Source organism: Dendrobates tinctorius, unplaced genomic scaffold, assembly GCF_039654945.1.
Source record: "Dendrobates tinctorius isolate UK_male_01 unplaced genomic scaffold, ASM3965494v1 ptg000312l, whole genome shotgun sequence".
NCBI lineage: Eukaryota > Metazoa > Chordata > Amphibia > Anura > Dendrobatidae > Dendrobates > Dendrobates tinctorius.
This window is the reverse complement of record NW_027361979.1, coordinates 643,820-665,639: the sequence shown is the minus strand read 5'-3', so window position 1 is coordinate 665,639 and position 21,820 is coordinate 643,820. Positions and strand designations below refer to the sequence as shown.

At 41.6% G+C, this 21,820-nt stretch overlaps 1 protein-coding gene across 2 annotated transcripts in view; it reads left to right on the top strand.

Annotated features, from left to right (window-relative positions):
• LOC141073688 (contactin-associated protein-like 5) overlaps positions 1-21,820 on the top strand; it is a 960,637-nt gene that overhangs the window by 821,671 nt on the left and 117,146 nt on the right. For both annotated transcript variants that reach the window (XM_073561036.1, XM_073561037.1), the window contains exons 17-19: positions 239-457; positions 2,151-2,390; positions 16,236-16,460. In XM_073561036.1, the coding sequence (XP_073417137.1) occupies positions 239-457; positions 2,151-2,390; positions 16,236-16,460 (684 nt within the window). The remainder of the gene's footprint in view (positions 1-238; positions 458-2,150; positions 2,391-16,235; positions 16,461-21,820) is intronic.

Genomic DNA, 21,820 nt, shown 5'->3' with positions numbered 1-21,820 from the left:
TTGTCTTCTCTATTGCATTTTTTCTGTGCTGTGTTGTGCATAAATATGTGATTCTTCAGATTTTGTATTAGTCAATGCCTGATGAAGAGACCTGAGTAGTCTCGAAAGCTTGCAATGTCTTACCATCTTTTCAGTTAGCCATTAAAAGGTATCAACCACTGAGGTTATTAACTAGAGTAAGTTAACAGACTGACGAAAATAAATATTGATCATTGTATTGATTGTTTCTTCCTTACAGCTCCTTACCAGGTCATATTTTTATATGATGTCGAGAATGGGCCCTTGGAGGTCTCTTTACAATCAGTCACTGCTTTGAATGATGGCCAATGGCATCATGTCAGAGCTGAGAGGAATATTAAAGAAAGCAGTCTCATCATAGATAGTCAGCCAAGAAAACTAGTGCAGAGCCCATCTGATGGAAGAGTCCGTATCCAACCCAACACTCAACTGTATGTCGGTAAGTGAAGTTCAGCTGCTGCATTGCAAATACTTTAAAGCAACCCTCCACCTCACAATAACAATATCTCAATATATGCATAATGCTTAGTTAAAATACCTGGGGCATTCATTCTGATGCAGTTTATTCCTGGCCCTCTCTTCATATAAAATAGCTGATATTATTCTCTAGGAAAATGTTTCTCTAAAAGTATAAAACACTTCACTGTTTTAGACTAGTCCATTTAAGAGAAGAGGGGGTCTAAGATTAGACTTTGTTCTTTGATAGTCTGGAACTTCCTCCCTGCTGTTATATGGACCAGCCATGAGCAGAGGAGTGAAGTGTCTCAGCATGGATTGAATACACTGTTCATTGCTAGTATGAGGCTTCCCCCTACTGTCAAAATGACCAACCCATAGCAGAGAGCGTTGTCTCATTCTAGACTATGTTCTTTGGTAGTCGGGAATTCCTCCCTGCTATTATATGGACCCCTGCTATTATATGGACCAGCCATGAGCAGAGGAGTGGAGTGTCTCAGTATGGATTGACTACACTGTTCATTGCTAGTATGAGGCTTCACCCTACTATCAAAATGAGCAACCCAGAGGAGGGGGGTTGTCTCCTTCTAGACTATGATCTTTGGAAATCTGGGACTTCCTCCCTGCTGTTATATGGACCAGCACTGAGAAGTGGAAGAGTCTCAGGATGGATTACATACACTGTTCTTTGGTAGTTTTAGCCGTACCCCTTATTGTGAAATTAAATCGCAAAAAGCAGGAGGAGTTTCCCAGGATTGACTGTTAGGTGGTAGGGACTTCATACTTGCTGTTAAATGGACCATCCCCGAGCAGGGGAGCAGAATGCCTCAGGGGGATTAAGCACATTATTTGGTAATTTTAGACAAGATAAAGAGCTTGGAATCAGGGAACAGTGCCAGAAACTGAATAATTAGGACACCAAATATTTTAACTATACATTTTGCATTCATTGTGTACTGTTTATTTTGAAGCAAAATACACTGACTTTGTCTCTTCTACCTGCACATTTTGTGGCATTACATTTTTTTTACTGCTTGCTGTTGTAAAACAAGTCTCTGTGCCATAGAAAAACAGTCTTTTGTAAACATAGAAATTACTGCATATTAATGTATATATTTAAGAGTGGCAAGAAAATACGACGATCCCCAGAGCCAAGTATAAGCCAGAGTAAAAAAAAAGAAGAAAAAAACATGGTAAGGAGAAAGGGGGAAATAACACACATGTGAGGAATAAAAGGGACACACATAACTTGGGCATAGGCATGTGTATACAGTATATACAATATTTCATCATGAATGCTGGTAGTGTATGAACAAAACACCCAATTCAGTGCCCCACTCTGCAGCAAAGTGATTCATTGACAAGACATGATTGCCACCAGCTATAAAAAAAAGAAAAATATTCACAATAATATATTATGTATTACCTAAGAGTGACACCAGTAAATGTAGGGTCTCCAAAGTACACGTGTGTCCGCCCCGATGCGCGTTTCTCACCAGCCTTCAAAGGCTTATTTTTACACACATTGCATGTTGCACATGCTATCTTTTCCCATGAGTAATTTCTGTTATATTAATGTATTTGCAGTTAAATTTGAACATTAGATGACCAACATCTGAACATATTAATACAATTTGAAATAATACCAATATAATAATATAATTTGTTTCCTCGAGGTGGGTCTTCATCCAGGCAGAAAGGATTTGTGGGTTGTCTACGTTCTCTCAAGCTAAATGGACTAACCTTAAACCTGGAAGAAAAAGCCAGGGTGACGCAGGGTATCAGGCCTGGATGCCCAGGTCACTGTAGTAGCTATGGAAATCTATGTTACAACAATGGGAAGTGCATGGAGAAGCACAATGGATACACCTGTGACTGCACCAGCTCTGCCTTTGAAGGACCTTATTGTAGAAAAGGTAAAAGGCTTTATTGAAGGAAAGACTGGTTATTAAAGTTGCATAAAATTTATTTATTTTACTCACTTATACAACACCATTAATTCCATAGCACTTTACAGACATCATAGTCTCTATCCCCTTTGGGGCTCACAATCTAGATTCCCCATCAGTATGACTTTGGAATGTGAGAGGAAACCAGAGTTCCCAATAGAAACCCACGCAAACACGGGGAGAACATACAGACTCCTTGTACATGTTGTCTTTGGTGGGATTTGAACCCAAGACCCCAGCGCTGCCAAGCTACAGTACTAACCAATTATCCACAATTCTTACCTGTCTGCACAAATCCTTCATTACATGATGCTATAAAGGGGCATCACACTTCTTGTAACCTCTGAAATCAATGATGATTCAGGGGGTAGTAAGAAAGAAGTTTTAGAAAGTACTACAACTTTATAGAAGACTTTGGCCACAATTCATCATTGCTGGTTCTCCAGGTTTATGGAGTCAATTGCTCCTTTTTAGTGGCTTTAGTATTTGAGCCTTATTCTCTATACATTTTATGACTTTTTTAAACATTTTCTTTTTTTATCTTTTTTTATTTGTCCTTAACAGCTTTGCTTATCCAGATGTTTTAAACAGATTCATAAAATGCGACTTTTAAAAGTTGCAAAAATAGTTAAAGACAAAGAATAAAAAATATTTTTGATTTTGCAAAAATTGTCAGCAAATACAGCATAACAAATAAGGAAAGTGAATTCAGAAATCCCAAATGATGAATCTGGCCCTTTGCATTTAATTTCTTTACCACTTTTATGATGCCTGCTATCTGTCACTGAATAAAAACATTTTGCTTATACTCAATGCTTGCAAATTTTTTTGTAGCTAGTGCCACTGTCAATGGAGTGGTAAATACAATTATATCTAGTATAAAAATGCCTCAGGACTTGTTGCAGCTTCTGCAAGTGATCCTTGAAGGAGGCCCCAAACACTACTACATCCTCCAAGTATAGCAATACCGCCTTGAAGTTGAGGACACCCAAACAATGCTCCATCAACCATTCAAATGTTCCTGGGGCATTGGACAAGCCAAATGGCATCCTGTTGAACTCATAGAGTCCCATGGGTAGGATGAATGCCGTCTTCGCCTTGTCTTTCTTGGCCACCAGTACCTGCCAGTATCCGCTGGCCAGTTCAAGGGTTGAGAAGAATTTAGCATGACTCAGGGTGGATAATGACTCTTCAATGCGCGGAAGACTATAGGCATTCCAGACGGCCTGAGCATTTATTTTCCAGTAGTCCACACAGAACTGGAGGGACTAAACATTTTTCCTCACCAAGACCACTGGAGCAGCCCAAGTACTTTGGCTCTCTTGGGTCACCTGATTCTCCATCAGCTGGTAACCATATTTTTCTCTTCTTGGTATATCTTCACTGGGATTTGCCGGTACCTTTCTCAGATTGGCACGGCATCGCCGGTGGGGATTAGGTGTTCAATAATGTTAGCACATGCGAAGTCTTCGTCATGTCTTGAAAACGCATCCTGAAATTCCCACAGCATTTCTTCAAGAAGCTTTTGCATATACCCCCATCAGATCCATGATTGTCCGGCCATTCCACTCCACTGTTGGAGCCTACCATTGTTGATCATCTATGGCATAGGTCCAGGCTGACCTATCTGGCTGTAATGTGAAGTCTCTTCTAGGTAAAACGTGCCCATCAAACACATAACACATAGACTTCAGCCAGCAAGGTACCTCCAAAAATGGTAAACACGCTGTCTAGAACATTAATACAACATATGGGCACACATCCATCCTTCACAGTGGCGAGGACCTGGGCTACCAGTAGTCTGTTCAATGTCTCCTTCTGAGTGGCTCGATCAGGACCTCTAGTTCACTTAGTTGGCACCCAGCTCCCACTGGCAACATGAATATCTATTTCTGCCTTGGTGGGATCTTTACTGGGGTCTTTGGCAGCACCCTCACTCATTCGACGGACCGGCTGCACATGGTGCTATTTTGCAAGCTGCAGCTCCTCGCCATCTGCTGCAGAATACTCTGAGTCGACTGATGTGTGATGGCCATTGCAAATATTTAGATCCTTCTCTGGCATAGAAATGGTGGTCTAGATCCCTGAGCATGTTTATGCCCAGCATCACATCCAATCCTCTCCTGGACAGATGGCTTATGAGCATGATCCCCTTCTTGCTAATGTCCTGCTCGAACAGTAAGAGTAGAATCCAGACTATTTCTTATACATCCATCTCACAGTTATTGGCAGCCGGCAGCCTGATGATGCTTCCATTTTTGGCTCCATCATGTGTCCAAAATGCCTTTAGAAGAACTCCAGGGGTACGATGGTGCATTCCAATTGTGTCAACTAGACAGCGTACCTTCTGGCCTTCTAACTCAGCTTCCTTAACAACAGTGCTGGCATATAGGTCATGTTGATTTCACAAGGGGCTTGGCATTCAATGGATCACTGCAGGTCGCCTGACTACTGTGGTGACTGGAAGTTTAATGCTGGTTCAACGTTCATTTGTACAGAGCAGTCTCTAGCAATATGACCATGTCTTCGGCAGTGCCAGCATTGGGGTCCCTGTAGGAGTCATGTTCCTGATGTGACATGACCAAAGGGATTTCACATCCTGTCTTGTCTTGCCATAGGGCCTTTGAACCGTGGTACCACTGTTGGTGCACGGAGTAGCTGAGTCCTTATCTGAGCTACCTCTATGTGAAGCTCCTGTATTTCTTCTTGCATTGCTTTCATCAGAGTCTGGACCGCCTCCCTCAGGTCCTCCACCTCCTCTGATCTGTCCCGACCTTCTGTAATTTGGGCACTGCTCACTGATATGTTGATCACAAGATTTGGCTCCTCCCATTCTAGGGCAGCTAGGTAAATGTCATCAAACATCAGAGCTGAGTTACCTCAAGTCATCTCTCAGAGTTTGTCCTGTAAGGACTTATTAGCTAACCCACCAATAAACTGGTCTCTCAAGAGCCCATCCAGCTCTTGAAAGGCTTCCATGCCTGCTGAGTCGCATTGCTGTATCTCCTGCATTGCATTCTGAATGGCGTTCGCATACCGGATCAGTGCTTCTCCCTCACAATGTGGCCGGTTAAAGAATTTGCTCCTCAGCTGCACAACCTGCACATAGGCCCCATAGACTTTTTCCTGCAGAGCAAATATCTTCTCTATGGTGTCCCTCTGAGATTCAGAGCGAATCGTCATTGTCCGCCTAGCATCACCCTCCAGTGCATTCAGAGCTACCTCTGCTTGTAACTCCGGTGTTCAGGTTACACACCTTGATTTCACTCTGAACTCTCTCCATCCAATCCTGAAGGCCCATGTTACTACAATTGAACTTGGCCATGTGGTGAAGCAAGGTCATTGCTGGAAGGTACCCTACCTGGGCTGACACAACAGAGTCATACCTTACTGGTGACACAGGGGCTGGTTCTGGACAGGTTCTGGTCATGAACAAGTTGAGTTCAATCTGCCATTGTTCTTTTCTCAGTAAGGTGCTTCATGAGATGTTTGCAGATTCCTCTTCTGCAAATCTTCTCCCTGTTCTCATTAGCTGCAGACTGCCCTTAAGATGGCCGCACTTCCTCTTCCTGTGTCAGTCACATTGTAGTTCCACCTACCAACATTTTATAAGCATATCATAGTCTTTCAGCAATGCTTAGATAACAGCGACATCTTGTGGCCAAACAACAACATTTACTGCAGAGAAGCAAATCCATTTACAGCAGGTACAGGAGTTATACAGGTGTGGATACAGGTAATCACATTTACAGCACTCTGGTGAGCCGACTGCGACATACATCTCACAACACTGCTAAACATAGCTATGCTGCCCCTTCTCCCACACAAACTGCTGGAACCTTATCTGAAAAGTGACAGTAATATGTGCTCTACTCCCAACACCATGGGTGTACACTGACTGCTTGGAGGCCCTGTGCAAGAAATGTGTCTGGGCCCCCAACCCTGCCCAGTACGCTGCTAATGATCAGGGTAATCTGGCAATGAGATCCCTGGAGCCCCGAGCTCTGAGAAACAAGGCAGATCACCCTTATTATTACTGCCCTGCAAGTTGGGGTTTACATAGCAATCACAGAGCCCCATAGCAAAAGTTCTATTTGGGCTTCACCACAGCTCTAAAAAAATATATTTATTTATATTTTTTTACTGAGATGGAGATATATATACTGTGTGTTTGTGTGTAATATATATACAGCACATATCCGTTAGCATTTAGTTCTTCTGGTCCCAACGCAATCATATAGTCAGGTGACAACAGAACACTGCAGATGTGGCTGACACTCTAGTTGACACAAGACAGCAAGTGTGCAGAGCGCATCCTTATGGTTATGTGATTACTGCTCGAACCGGCATAGTGCTTCTATGTATATACAGTAAGTAAGGAAAGTATTCAGACCCCTTTAAATTTTTCACTCTTTGTTTCATTGCAGCCATTTGGTAAATTCAAAAAAAATTAATTTATTAATGTACACTCTGCACCCCATATTGACTGAAAAAAACAGAAATGTAGACATTTTTGCAAATTTATTAAAAACGAAAAACTGAAATATCACCTAGTCATAAGTGTTCAGACCCTTTGCTCAGACACTCATATTTAAGTCACATGTTGTCCATTTCTTTCTGATCCTCCTTGAGATGGTTCTACGCCTTCATTGGAGTCCAGCTGTGTTTAATTAAACTGATAGAGACAGAATTATGGCAAGACACAGATCTGGCCAATGTTACAAAAGAATTTCTGCAGTATTGAAGGTTCCTAAGAGCAAAGTGGCCTCCATAGTCCTTAAATGGAAGAAGTTTGGGACCGCCAGAAGTCTTCCTAGACCTCGCTGTGCAGCCAAACTGAGCAATCATTGAAGGGGAGAAGTGCCTTGGTGAGAGAGGTAAAGAAGAACCCCAAGATCACTGTCGCTGAGCTCCACAGATGCAGTAGGGAGATGTGAGAAAGTTCCACAAAGTCAGCTATCACTGCAGCCCTTCACCAGTCAGGCCTTTATGGCAGAATGGCCCAACGGAAGCCTCTCCTACGTGCCAGACATATGAAAACCCGCATAGAGTTTGCTAAAAAAGACAAGAAGTTCTACCAGACTATGAGAAATAAGATTCTTTGGTCTGATAAGACGAAGATAGAACTTTTTGGTGATAATTCTAAGCGGTATGTATGGAGAAAACCAGGCACTGCTCATCAACAGTGAAACATGGTGGTGGTAGCATCAAGCTATGGGGGTGTTTTTCAGCTGCAGGGACAGGATGATTGGTTGCAACTGAAGGAAACATGAATGTGGCCAAGTACAGAGATAACCTGGATGAAAACCTCGCCCAGAGTGCTCTGGACCTCAGACTTGGCTGAATGTTCACCTTCCAACAAAGCAATGACCCTAAGCACACAGCTAAAATAACAAAGGAGTGGCTTCAGAACAACTCTATGATCATTCTTGACTGGCCCTTACCTAAACCCAATTGAGCATCTCTGGAGAGACCTGAAAATGGCTGTCCACCAATGTTCACCATCCAACCTGATGGAACTGTAGAGGATCTGCAAGGAAGAATTGCAGAGGATACCCAAATCCAGGTGTGAAAAACTTGTTGCATCATTCCCAAGAACTCTGCAAAGGAATACGTGGATTCTGGAATTTCATCATTTGGGCAGCGCGGACGAAATCCACGTATTCCTTTGCAGAGTTTTGTTTCAGATAGTCGGGGACCGACTTGTGGAACTGCAGCAGCCCTTATCTATACATGCTTTGAATACCTACTACCAGGTGAGCAGTTTTTTGCCGAAACGCTTACTTTATTTGTGAGATAAGACCCTATATTGCGCTTGTGTCTCCCTCTTTCCTCACAATACTAATCATTCCCAAGAAGACTCATGGCTGTACTAGCTCAAAAGGGTGCTTCTACTCAATACTGAGCAAAGGGTCTGAATACAGCTAGACTCCAATGAAGGAGTAGAACCATCTCAAGGAGGATCACAAGGAAATGGACAGAATGTGACTAGAACCCTAGAACGCATACCTGGGGCCTCGCAGGCCCACCCTGTTAATTGTTTTCTATTTTCTGCAAGATTACTTTAGTTAGAATTTTGAAACTCTAGGTATTCCTCAGGTATATAGTTGTTTGTCATTTCCAGTTGTTCATTTATTTTTATGTTACAGGCATTTCAGTATAACAACTCTTTTATGTGAATACCCCATATTCACATACCTGGGGCCTTTTAAGCCCGTACTAGGTTTACATGTGATCCTAAGTCTTTTTGTCTTCACTGTTGCTGGGGAAGACTTTGACTCAGTCTTTATGACTTTGCTGTTGCTATGAAGAGTGTGAATTCTGCCTGACTACATGGTCATGTGATCTTGGGAAGGAGGCTCCCTCACAACGTCATGCGTCTCTGACATCATCATAGGTCCTGAACACTGTTCATTGTGTGCTACTTGCTGAAGAGACTTTGGAGGAAGGAGTCAGCTTTCTTGTTTCTTGAAAAAGAAACTTTCTGAGTTCCAAAAATCCAAAAGCTTCTACTGCACCTAAAATAAAGTGGTGACCTGCTGAAGGTGAGAGGAGGAATCTGCATTTTACCCTTAGCACACACACTAACAAAGTGTGTACAACCCTGATTGTAATCTTTTTTTTCTTTCATTTTAGTTTACTGACTTCTAAGGTTACAATGGCACAGTCTATATCCAGGGGTTTGACTGACCAAGAAATCGAAGCAATCATTTTTGATAGTGATGAAGACAGTGAACTTTCTTTGTCTGATGAAGAGCACAAGCCACCAGCTAATGTCTCTACTTCATCGTCCAGTGATTCTTCAGATGATGAAGAAGTAATGGATCCAGCAGAACGTACAAATAGAACATCCAAAACTAATGTTTTTTGGAACAGTACTGCTGAGGTTTTTGGACGAACCCCATCACATAATATTGTAAGAGTTGCTCAAGGAACTGTAGGAATTCCACAATTCTTGTCCAAAAGAGATATGTTCTGTAAATTTTTTTCAGATGATATTGTAGATGAGGTAGTTTTGTGTACTAACTTAGAAGGAAAACGTATCGCTTCAGGAAGAAAAAAAACATGGAAAAATATAACAAAAGAGGAACTGTATGCTTATACTGGCCTTACTCTTCTGGCAGGGAGTACAAAATCATACGATGTTCCTATCAGAGAACTCTTTATGAACCCTTTTTCAGATCCACATTACAAAGCTACAATGTCAGTCAATAGATTTGAGGATATTCGGAGAAGCCTTCGTTTTGATGACAAGAGAACTCGTCCTGTCAGGTTGGAAACGGATAAATTAGCCCCCATTAGCTACATCTGGAATCTTTTTATCAAGAACTGTACTAAGCATTACCATTCTAGTGACAATGTGACAGTGGATGAGCAACTTCTTGCATTTAGGGGACGTTGCAATTTCATTCAGTATGTGCCCAGCAAACCTGCTAAATATGGTATTAAAATTTTCTGGATGTCTGATTCTACAAGCTATTATGGAATGAATGGTCTGATTTACTGTGGCAAAGATGTTGACGCTCCAGTCCAGAAAGACCTGTGTTCTGACGTAGTAAAAACACTTGCGAAACCAATTTTCTATTCTGGAAAAAATATAACAATGGACAACTACTTCACCAATCTTGAACTGGGCAATTTTTTGCTTCAGAAGCAACTTACACTTGTTGGTACAATGAAGCAAAACCGCAGAGAAATTCCTCCAATCATGAAGCACAATCAACATCGACAACTTTATGATAGTGTATTTGGTTTCTGCAATTAAGCGACAATGGTGTCTTATAAAGCTAAGAAAGAAAAATCTGTGTTATTACTGAGTACAATGCACCGTGATGGAAGTATAGACACCAATAACAGGAAACAGAAACCCGAAATCATCTTGCATTATAATAAAACCAAAGGAGGAGTGGACAAGATGGACGAAATGATTGGAGAGTATACGTGCAAGAGGCAGACAAAACGTTGGCCTGTAGTTCTTTTTTATAATATGCTAGATGTGTCAGCCCTCAATACCTATATTGTTCATAGTGAGACTCATCCAGAATTCCATGCCAACAGAAAGGACAAGAGACGTCTATACTTGACAGAACTTTGCTATGAACTTTTAATGCCTAATGTGATGGAGAGAAGCAGAACAAAATGCTTACAAAGGAAATAGAAAGCTATGATCCGATGTGGGATACGTTTTCAGGAACATCCAGAGCCAAGAGATAAAAAAAGAAAGCGATGTTATACTTGTCCAGCAAAGAAGGACAGGAAATCCGAGCGTGTCTGTACTACTTGTGGACAAAATGTCTGCAAGGAGCATTCTTCCGAACAGATAACGTGTGAAAGTTGTTGCGGTCATTAGTAAAGTAGAAAAGGAACCTTTGAAAAGAGATATTCCTGCAGCATGTTTACTGCAACTTTTATATAAAAAACTTTTAGACAAAAAAAATTATTATAAAGAGTTATATCGAATGCGTATATTGGGAGTCTTAAGCCCGTTCAGTTACTCTTTTGTTTTTTTTTTGCACATAGTAATGTTTTGAATTATTCACATCTTACGCTGTGTTCCCACTGGCGCTGGGGTCTGCCAGGAGGTGATCCGTAATGGATCTGATCTCTTGGTAACTCCAGTTAAGGCTGCTGGAATGCCGGGATTCCGCCAGCCTTAGCTAGGGTCACCAGGACGTCAGATCTATTACAGATCTCCTCCTGGCAGACACCAGCGCTAGTCGGAATGCATCCTTACTTTGCAATTTTCAAATAAACTTTAAAAATTATTTTTGTTTGAGTTATTCCATGTTATTTGCACATGGGCCTTAAAGGCCCCAGGTATGTGAAAGTGTAGATTTTTATGGTCATGTGTTCTAGGGTTAAATATGAGTGTCTGAGCAAAGGGTCTGAATACTTATGACCATGTGATATTTCAGTTTTTCTTTTTTTAAAAATTTGCAAAAATGTCTACATTTCTATTTTTTTTCAGTGAAGATGGGGTGCAGAGGGCACATTAAGGAGAAAAAAATGAACTTTTTTGAATTTACCAAATGGCTGCAATGAAAAAAAGAGTGAAAAATTTAAAGGGCTCTGAATACTTTTCGTACCCACTGTATTATATTACATTATATGTCTGGCATCTGTGTCATCTGCTATCTGCTCTATTGACTGTCCGTGGAACTGATGGAAATAGCCGAGTGCAGTGCTCAGCAGCTTTATATAGATAACGAATAGAGCAGAGGCCGAGCATTCACAACTTTGTTCCATCCAGGAAGAGACTGCAGAGCCCTGTTCTCAGAATCTCTGAAGAGCCCAGTGGTCGAATTCCCAGTGATCAGCAAGTTATCCACAATTCGATGGGTCACACATACATCGTACATACATATACTGTACATAAATACACACATATACCGTACATACATACACAGATACACATACATATACGATACATAAATACACACATATACCATGCATACACACACAGATACACATACCGTACATACATACACACATATACCATACAGTACATACATACACACATATACCATACATACACATATAAACAAACACATATACCGTCCATGCATACGCACACATATACCATACATACAGATAGATGAACAGATAGGTATACACATATAGATACACATATGCATATACTGTACATACATACACACATATACATTTACTGTATATACAGTACATACACATATATAGGTACACACACATACATACACAGATGCACACACACATACATCAACACACATAAATACACATACATATATATATATATATATATATATATATATACACTGTACATACAGATATACACATATGTACATATACAAACAAACACATACTAATCTATGACATCAGGTGTTCAAATGAGCCATGGAGGAGGTTGTCCTCACAGATCAGAGATCAACTGCAGAGGGCTGCAGAAACCACTGTGGAGCATGGGGACACAGCAGAGAGGATTTCATATCTCTGCTGCACTGCTCACTTGTGCAGTGAGCCGTCCTCCCCCAACCTCTTCTCTCTGAGGAGATGCTGCTGGGAGTGAAACAGTGGATGTAGCAGAAGACACAACATACAGTAAGTCCTGCTCTTCCTCCACTGGCCTGGGCACTGACTACAGGTGAACACTCATCATAGGGACGTGCCATGCAGGAAGACAGAGATGGCAGCCAGTGAGCTCTCTCATCAGTCTGGTGGGGAAAACATTAATTGGCCAGCATCTCTCCCTGCATGATATGCCCCCTTTTTATCTCCTGCACGCTGCCCACTGCTCTCCCTGGCTCTGGGTAGTTGCAAGAAAACTGGAGGGAGTGAGAGGGGCCCAGTGCTGCATGACACTGGGCCCCTCTCACTCCCGCCTGTAATATTAATTCAGTGGTCCCATAGCGACTGCATACTCTGCCACTATGGGCAATATGCCCCTGCCTGCAAGGGCCCTCCTCAACCCCCTGGGCCCTGGCACAGTTGCATCGGGCCCCTGCCCAACACATTATCACCCATGAGGTTAGATCAGGAGATCAGGCTATCTGAAATTATACAGTGCCTTGAAAAAGTTTTCATATCCAGTGAACTATTTCACATTTTTTTCTCATTATACCCAGAAATTTAAATGTATTTAACTGGGATTTCATGTGACATACAAACACAAAGTAGGAAGCATTTTTGAAATGTAAAGGAAATGATGCATGGTTTTCTAATTATTTAAAAGTTATAAGTCTTAAAATTGTGACCTTCATTTGTATTTAGCCACTTGTAGTCTGATATGCCTAAATAAAATCCTTAGTGATCAATTGAGTCCAATTAGGAATTTATTCTCGGTCTAACTACAGCTGTCCTTTGAAGGCCTCAGAGATTTGTTTGAGAAAATTAAGGATCAAATGGCATAATGAAAACCAAGGAACACACAAGCCAGGTCAGGGATAAAGTTGAAGAGAAGAGTAAAGTAGGGTTAGGTTATAGAAAGAATATTCACAAGCTCTGATCATGTCACAGACCACTGTTCAATCTATCATGCAAAAATGGAAGGAGCATGGCCAAACTGCAAACCTACCAAGACATGGGCATTCACCTACAGTACAGAGCAAAAGTTTGGAAACACATTCTCATTCAAAGAGTTTTCTTTATTTTTATGACTATGAAAATTGTTGATTCACTCTGAAGGCATCAAAACTATGAATTAACACATGTGGAATTATATAATTAGTAAAAAAGTGTGAAACAACTGAAAATATGTCTTATATTCTAGGTTCTTCTAAGTAGCCACCTTTGCTTTGATTTCTGCTTTGCACACTCTTGGCATTCTCTTGATGAGCTTCAAGAGGTAGTCACCGGAAATGGTCTTCCAACAGTCTTGAAGGAGTTCCCAGATATGCTTAGCACTTGTTGGCCCCTTTGCCTTCACTCTGTGGTCCAGCTCACCCCAAACCATCTCGATTGGGTTCAGGTCTGGTGACTGTGGAGGCCAGGTCATCTGACGTAGCACCCCATCACTCTCCTTCTTGGTCAAATAGCCCTTACACAGCCTGGAGGTGTGTTTGGGGTCATTGTCCTGTTGAAAAATAAATGATGGTCCAACTAAACGCAAACCGGATGGAATAGCATGCCGCTGCAAGATGCTTTGGTAGCCATGCTGCTTCAGTATGCATTCAATTTTGAATAAATCCCCAACAGTGTCACCAGCAAAGCACCCCCATACCATCACACCTCCTCCTCCATGCTTCACGGTGGGAACCAGACATGTAAAGTCCATCCGTTCACCTTTTCTGCGACGCACAAAGACACGGTGGTTGAAACCAAAGATCTCAAATTTGGACTCATCAGACCAAAGCATAGATTTCCACTGGTCTAATGTCAATTACTTGTGTTCTTTAGCCCAAACAAGTCTCTTCTGCTTGTTGCCTGTCCTTAGCAGTGGTTTCCTAGCAGCTATTTTACCATGAAGGCTTGCTGCACAAAGTCTCCTCTTAACAGTTGTTGTAGAGATGTGTCTGCTACTAGAACTCTGTGTGGCATTGACCTGGTCTCTAATCTGAGCTGCTGTTAACCTGCGATTTCTGAGGCTGGGGACTCGGATGAACTTATCCTCCGCAGCAGAGGTGACTCTTGGTCTTCCTTTCCTGTGGTGGTCCTCATGTGAGACAGTTTCTTTGTAGTGCTTGATGGTTTTTGCCACTGCACTTGGGGACACTTTCAAAGTTCAAACGATTGCTCCTGTTCACAGGAGAACCAGCCAAGATGGCTGCCTGTCGAACATCCTGCCATTTGGCTGACATCCACCTAATGTGTTTGGCCAGCTTTAGTTTGTTGTAATCTGTCAGCTTAAAATTATGGCTATGTACAGTAGCTCACAGTTTTAGCAATGATTTATTATCATTACTACAGCTACTGTACAAAAAAATATTGATTTTTTTAATGACAGCAAGAATATGCCCAGGTTTAGTGTTTTCATTCACTTACAGCAAACACATATATTAAAAGTGGTGAAAATTGAAGTCCAATGTATTGATGAAGTAATTATATTGCATCCATGGATCCTTATAATTGTTTATTGCTATGTCCGATATAAGGCAAAATAAATACATTCAGAATGCTCTGATAGGACACTAAAACTAGACTGAGTTATCCAGTATTGTGCATGCGGCTGACATCCAGTCTAGCTATTTCCCGCTTCCCTAGAGGTTGTCACTAAGGCCTGTTTCACACTTCAGTTTTTTGACGTCAGTCAAAATCCGCCGTTTTGCCAAAAAAACTGATCCGCCATTTTTTTCCCATAGACTTGCATTAGCGGCGGATTTTGACGGATGTCATCAGTTGCATGCGTTTTTTGACGGATCCGTCATAATTTTGGCGTCCGCTCTCTGGAATGGACGGACAATGAAACGTTTTTTGCCTGCATTAAAACAGCGGATAGCAACAGATCCTTCACCATCCGCCATGTGTTATAAGGCCTGTTTCACACTTCAGTCTTTGTCTTCAGTTGAAATCCGCCAAAGATTAAAAAACGGATCCGTTTCTGTTTTGCAGCAAGCGGAAGTCACCGGACCGTTTTTTGGACGGATCCGCCGAAGTTCCAAAGGTCAGAAAATTTAAAGGAACTGTGGTGTGGAAAAGGAGACAGAGATTATTTAATTGTTTATGCCGCTTCCAGAACGCTGTTGAGGGATAAAATGTCTGGCAGAGGGCATGCACAGTTAAAAATAGCGGTCCGCCACTACAAAAAAACATTACATTGTCCATCCACTTTAGCCAGCGGCCGCTACAATTTTAACGGATCCGTCTAAAAATGGATGCAACGGACGACCATCAGTCAAAATCCGCCACTAATGCAAGTCTATGGTGGAAAAAAACGGATCCGTCTAAAAAGGGGCGGATCCGTTCTTTTATAAAAATGGCAGATTTTGACTGACGTCAAAAAACTGAAATGTAAAACAGGCCTAATGAATGCCTGTGGGCGACGGATTCCTTGCCAACAGTTAAGTGATGGAATCCACCAACAGATCCGCCTTTTTATACTGAGCATGCCCAGAAGAATTTTCTTTCAAGAAATTTAACCCTGAAAACTCTCTCTCGTGGATTTTGACTGAAGTCAAAAAACTGAAATGTGAAACAGGCCTAAGCTGTACAGAATGGTTAATCATTCTTGTTATGTTAGCCCTGTATCTGTGGCTACCCTCAAAACTGAAAATTTTGTAATGTACAGATATATCAGTCATTACGACTCCCTGGGCACAGATATTTTGTCAGTCAGTGACCATTAATCCATTGATATCTGAGTGATTTGTAAGGTTGTGTTTTTCCTTTCTGTTTCTTTTTTAGAAGTTTCTGCAATGTTTGAAGCTGGAACCTCCGTCACATATATTTTCCAGGAGCCATATCCAGTATCCAGGAATACGAGTGCTTCAGCCTCAGCCATATATGCGGATACCGTGATATCAAAGGAGAAAATTGCTTTCAGCTTTCTGACAGCTCAAGCACCAAGTCTACTGCTCTACGTGACCTCGGTGTATCAGGATGTCATGGCAGTAATGCTGTGCAGAAATGGTAAGTCTGACCCCACCAGCCTTTCATATAATGCACAAAGCTATTCACATATATGACATTGCGTGTTCTGTGTGGCAATGTAATACACTAATGTGCCATTCATTAACACTGGTGCCTACTGAGCAGAGTGGCTCTACATGTTTGGTAACATTTTGTAAGGAGTACAAAACACACTGCGCCTAAAGTGGAGTAATCTGCCCAACAAAAAGGGAATTTAGGGTGCACTGCCAATTTTGCCATTGACTTGTTATCGTTACCAGGGCCGGCTTCAGGTTTTTGAGGGCCCCAGGCGAAAGAATCATAGAATCCTGGGCCATCTGGTCCAAACCCCTGCTCAAAGCAGGATTCGCTAAATCATCCCAGACAGATGTCTGTCCAGCCTCTGCTTGAAAACTTCTATTGAAGGAGAACTCACCACCTCTCGTGGCAGTCTGTTCCACTCATTGATCACTCTTACTGTCAAAAAGTTTTTTCTAATATCTAATCTGTGTCTCCTCCCACTCAGTTTCATCCCATTGCTTCTAGTCTTTCCTTGTGCAAATGAGAATAAAGATGATCCTTCTACAATGTGGCAGCCCGTGAGATATTTATAGACAGCTATTAAGTCTCCTCTCAGTCTTCTCTTCTGCAAGCTAAACATTCCCAAATCCTGTAACCTTTCCTCATAAGACAGGGTTTGCAGACCGGTCATCATTCTGGTTGCTCTTTTCTGAACTTGCTTCAGTTTGTTGAGTCTCAGTGGGCCCCACTTTAACACATACCACGATTCATGCCGTCTGGCATCTGTGGTGCCGGCCAAGAACGGACTTGTCTCTGTTTGGATCACATGGACACACATGTGATCCACATGGACACACACTCTGTGGCAAAACACGTTCATGTTAAGGAGGCTATTGATTAGTAGTGTACGTATGAAAGAAAGATGAGAAAGAAAGAACAGAGAGAGAGAGAAAGAAAGAGCAGAGAGAGAACAGAAAGAGAGAAAGAAAGAACAGAGATAAAGAAGGGAAAGAAAGAACAGAGAACGATAGAAAGAACAGAGAGAAATAAAGGAAGAACAGAGAGAGAAAGAACAGAGAGAGAAAGAAAGAGAGGAAAGAGAAAAAGAAAGAACAGAGAGAAACAGAAAGAAAGAGTGGAAAGAAAGAACAGAGAGAGAAAAAAAAGAAAGAAAGAAAGAAGGAAAGAGGGGAAAGAAAGAACAGAGAGGGGGAAGAAAGAAAGAAAAAACAGAGAAAGAAAGAGTGAACAGAGGGAAAGAAAAAAAGAAAGAGGGGAAAGAAAGAAAGAAGGAACAGAGAGGTTGAGAGAAAGAAAGAGGGGAAGGAACAAAGAGAAAGAGGGGAAAGAAAGAAATAACAGAGAGAGAAAGAAAGAAATAAACAAAGAAAGAAAGAAAAAAGAAGGGGAAGAAAGAACAGAGAAAGAGAAAGAAAGATGGGAAAGAAAGAACAGAGAGATAGAAAGAACAGAGAGAGAAAGAGAGGAAAGAAAGAACAGAGATAAAGAATGAACAGAGAGAAAGAAAGAACAAAGCGAAAGAAAGAACAGAGAGAAAGAGAAAGAGGGGAAGGAAAGAACAGAGAGAGAGAAAGAGAAAATAAACAACAGAGAGAGAAAGAACAGAGAGAGAAAGAAAGAGAAGAAAGAAAGAACAGAGAGAAACAGAAAGAAAGAACAGAGAGAGAAAGAAAGAAAGAAAGAAAGAGGGGAAAGAAAGAAAGAACAGAGAGGAGGAAGAAAGGAAGAACAGAGAGGAGGAAGAAAGAAAGAAAAAACAGAGAAAGAAGGAGTGGACAGAAAAAAGAACAGAGAGAAAGAAAAAAAGAAAGAGGTGAAAGAAAGAAAGAAGGAACAGAGAGGTTGAGAGAAAGAAAGAGGGGAAGGAACAGAGAGAAAGAGGGGAAAGAAAGAACAGAGAAAGAAAGAAAGAAAGAAAGAAAGAAAGAAAAAAGAAAGAAGGGAAAGAAAGAAAGAAAGAAAGAAAGAACAGAGAGAGAGAAAGAAAGATGGGAAAGAAAGAACAGAGAGATAGAAAGAAAGAACAGAGAGAGAAAGAGAAAAAAGAAAGAACAGAGAGAAAGAATGAACAGAGAGAAAGAAAGAAAGAACAAAGCGAAAAAAAGAACAGAGAGAAAGAGAAAGAGGGGAAAGAAAGAACAGAGAGAAAGAGAGGAAAGTAAGAGAAAGAAAGAAAGAACAGAGCGAAAGAAAGAGGAGAAAGAAAGAACAGAGCGAAAGAAAGAGGAGAAAGAAAGAACAGAGAGAGAAAGAAAGAGGGGAAAGAAAGAAAGAACAGAGAGAGAAAGCGAGGGGAAAGAAAGAAAGAACAGAGAGAAAGAAAGAAAAAGAACAGAGAAAGAAAGAGGAGAAAGAAAGAAAGAACAGAGAGAGAAAGAGAGGGGAAACAAAGAACAGAGAGAAAGAAAGAATGGACAGAAAAAAAGAAAGAGGGGAAAAAAGAACAGAGAGGGAGAGAGAAAGAAAGAGGGGAAAAAAATAAAGAAAGAACAGAGAGAGAAAGAGTGGACAGAAGAAACAATAGAGAGAGAGAAAAAAGAAAGAGGGGCAAGAAAGAAAGAACAGAGTGGTAGAGAGAAAGAAAGAGAGGACGGAACAGAGAGAGATAGAAAGAAAGAGGGGAAAGAAAGAAATAGGGAGAGAGAAAGAAAGATGGGAAAGAAAGAAATAACAGAGAGAGAAAGAAAGAAAAAACAGAGAGAGAATGAACAGAGAGAAAGAAAGAGGGACAAGAAAGAGAACAGAGAGAGAAGAAAGAACAAAGAGAAAGAAAGACAAAAAGAGATTAGAGAGAAAATACAGATAAAGAAAGAACAGAGAGAGAGAAAGAAACAGAGAGAGAAAGAAATATTCTATAAAGATACCATAGCAGCCCGGGTCCCATTGTAGTACCCACCTGAGCCTCCCGATGCAGGACATATCATGATCCGCTCACATGGCCGGCATCCCCGATTCCAAGGCAATCCCGCTGTTTGCGCTGTCGGAGGAGGACACGGTGATGGATCTGAAACTTTCCCTGAAGTGGCTCCATGGTTCTGTCAAAATCTCCTCCCAAAATTACCGCATTTTCGGTCAGCTTCCAGCATGTCACTTCCGGAAGAACATCACATCAGGCATCAGATTGGCTATTTCTCTCCACTGCATCCTGCAGGCGGTGTCAGTTATAGTTTCTGCCTACGGCGTGTGTAGCTGACTCTGCACATTCTGACTCGTCCTGCTGCTTTTGCTGACTGCACCTGTGTCTGTTTATTCCCCTCTTACCATCTCAACTCTGTGTTCCCCTTTTGTGTTTGGACTCCCTGGTACTTGACTTGGCTTAGACTTTGACCTGCTGTTTTGTTTTTTGTCTTTGGCATATCTGCTCCAGACCGGTATTGACCCTTTTGGCTTGTTTCTGACTCTGTGCTTGCTTATTCCTTTGGTACTGCGTTACAGTCTAATATCGACCTGGCTTGTTTTACTATTCCGCTGCCACCTGGTGGTGGCATCTCTGCTGCACTGCAGGTCTGCTCCTGCTGTGTGCAGTCCTCCCTCCACTCTATTGCCATCTAGTGTAGCTGAATCTACCTGCATAGCAGCAGCATGACAACTACATTCCCCTTTTGCGTGAGCGTCTTTTCTGACAGAAGATTGCTTTCAAGGCTAGGAATATATAGAACATCCTTTATTAGGATCTTTCTGCTTTGTGCTGAGGAAACTGGACAGTGGAGGAAGATGTCTCCTACTCCTTCTGAAGTCATATAGTGACCATTAGCTAAGATGACCTTTTCTGACTTGCTTTCATTAAGGTCAGTGAAGAAATCCTTGTTACTTATCATATGGCTGCTTGCACCAGAATCTATAAACCATATATGCTTTGCATATGGGCCTGTACTGGCATTAAATGCAGTTTTAACACATGCAGAATTTTCCTGTCCAGCCGTTTTAACCCTTTGATGACTCCTCTGCTTTTTAAGCGGACTCATTCTTGCTTTCCAAATTCTGCAGTCTGCTTTAACCCATTTCTGCCATCTGACGTACTGTCCCATCCATGGTACCTGGGCACGTTTGACTGGGGGAAAGGATACTACGTCAGCGCGATCAGTGGCGTCCCCAGGGGAAGCGCCGCTGATCGCGACCAGGTGTCAGTTGATTATCACAGCTGACACCCGACACTATGTGTCAGGGGTGGTCATGGACCGCCCCCAGCACATTAACCCCTGGCACACTGCGATCAAACATGATCGCAGTGTACCGAGGGATTAGGGAAGAATGACGCAGGGAGGGGGCTCCCTGCGTGCTTCCCTGAGCCCCTCAGAGCAGCACGATGTGCTGCGCTGCTCTGAGGGTCTCCTCCCTGCAAGCCTCTGGATATAATGAGGCTGCAGGGGCCTTCGGGGGCCTGCAGAGAGGCGGCACTGAGAGCCTGTGCAGCGCCTGTAAGATCGCTGATCTGACAGAGTGCTGTGCAAACTGTCAGATCAGCAATCTGACACTTTATAGTAATGCCCCACATTGGGACAATATAATAAAGTAAAAAAAAAATCATGTGTAAAAATAATTTATAAAAAATCCCTAAACAAATTAAAAAAAAATATTCCCTAATAAATTATTTCTTTGCAAATAAAAAAAACACTAAAAATACACATATTTAGTATTGCCGCGTCCGTAAGGACCCACCCTATAAAACTGTCCCACTAGTTAACCCCTTTAATAATAATAATAATCTTTTTTTTTATATAGCGCTAACATATTCTGCAGCGCTTTACAGTTTGCACACATTATCATCACTGTCCGCGATGGGGCTCACAATCTAAATTCCCTATCAGTATGTCTTTGGAATGTGGGAGGAAACCGGAGTACCCGGTGGAAACCCACGCAAACACGGGGATAACATACAAACTCCTTGCAGATGTTGTCCTTGGTGGGATTCGAACCCAGGACGCTAACCACTGAGTCATCGTGCTGCCTATCATTGATTTTCCTTTGTACTTCAAAACCTTTCTTGCTATTGGTTGCTATGTCTATAAGTTTTGTCCTTAAACTACTGATATCAGCTTCATTAATTTAGTGAACCTCTTAAAAAAATAGGCAAAAAACAAAGCTTTATCATCATACCGCTGAACAAAAAGTGCAATAACGCGCAATCAAAAAGACGGATATGAATAAACATGGTAACACTGAAAACGTCATCTTGTCATGCAAAAAATGAGCCACCACACAGAGTAATCAGCAAAAAAATAAAAAAGTTATAGCTCGTAGAATAAAGTAATGCAAAAATAATTATTTTTTATATAAAATTGTTTTTATTGTATAAAAGCGCCAAAACATAAAAAAATGATATAAATGAGGTATTGCTG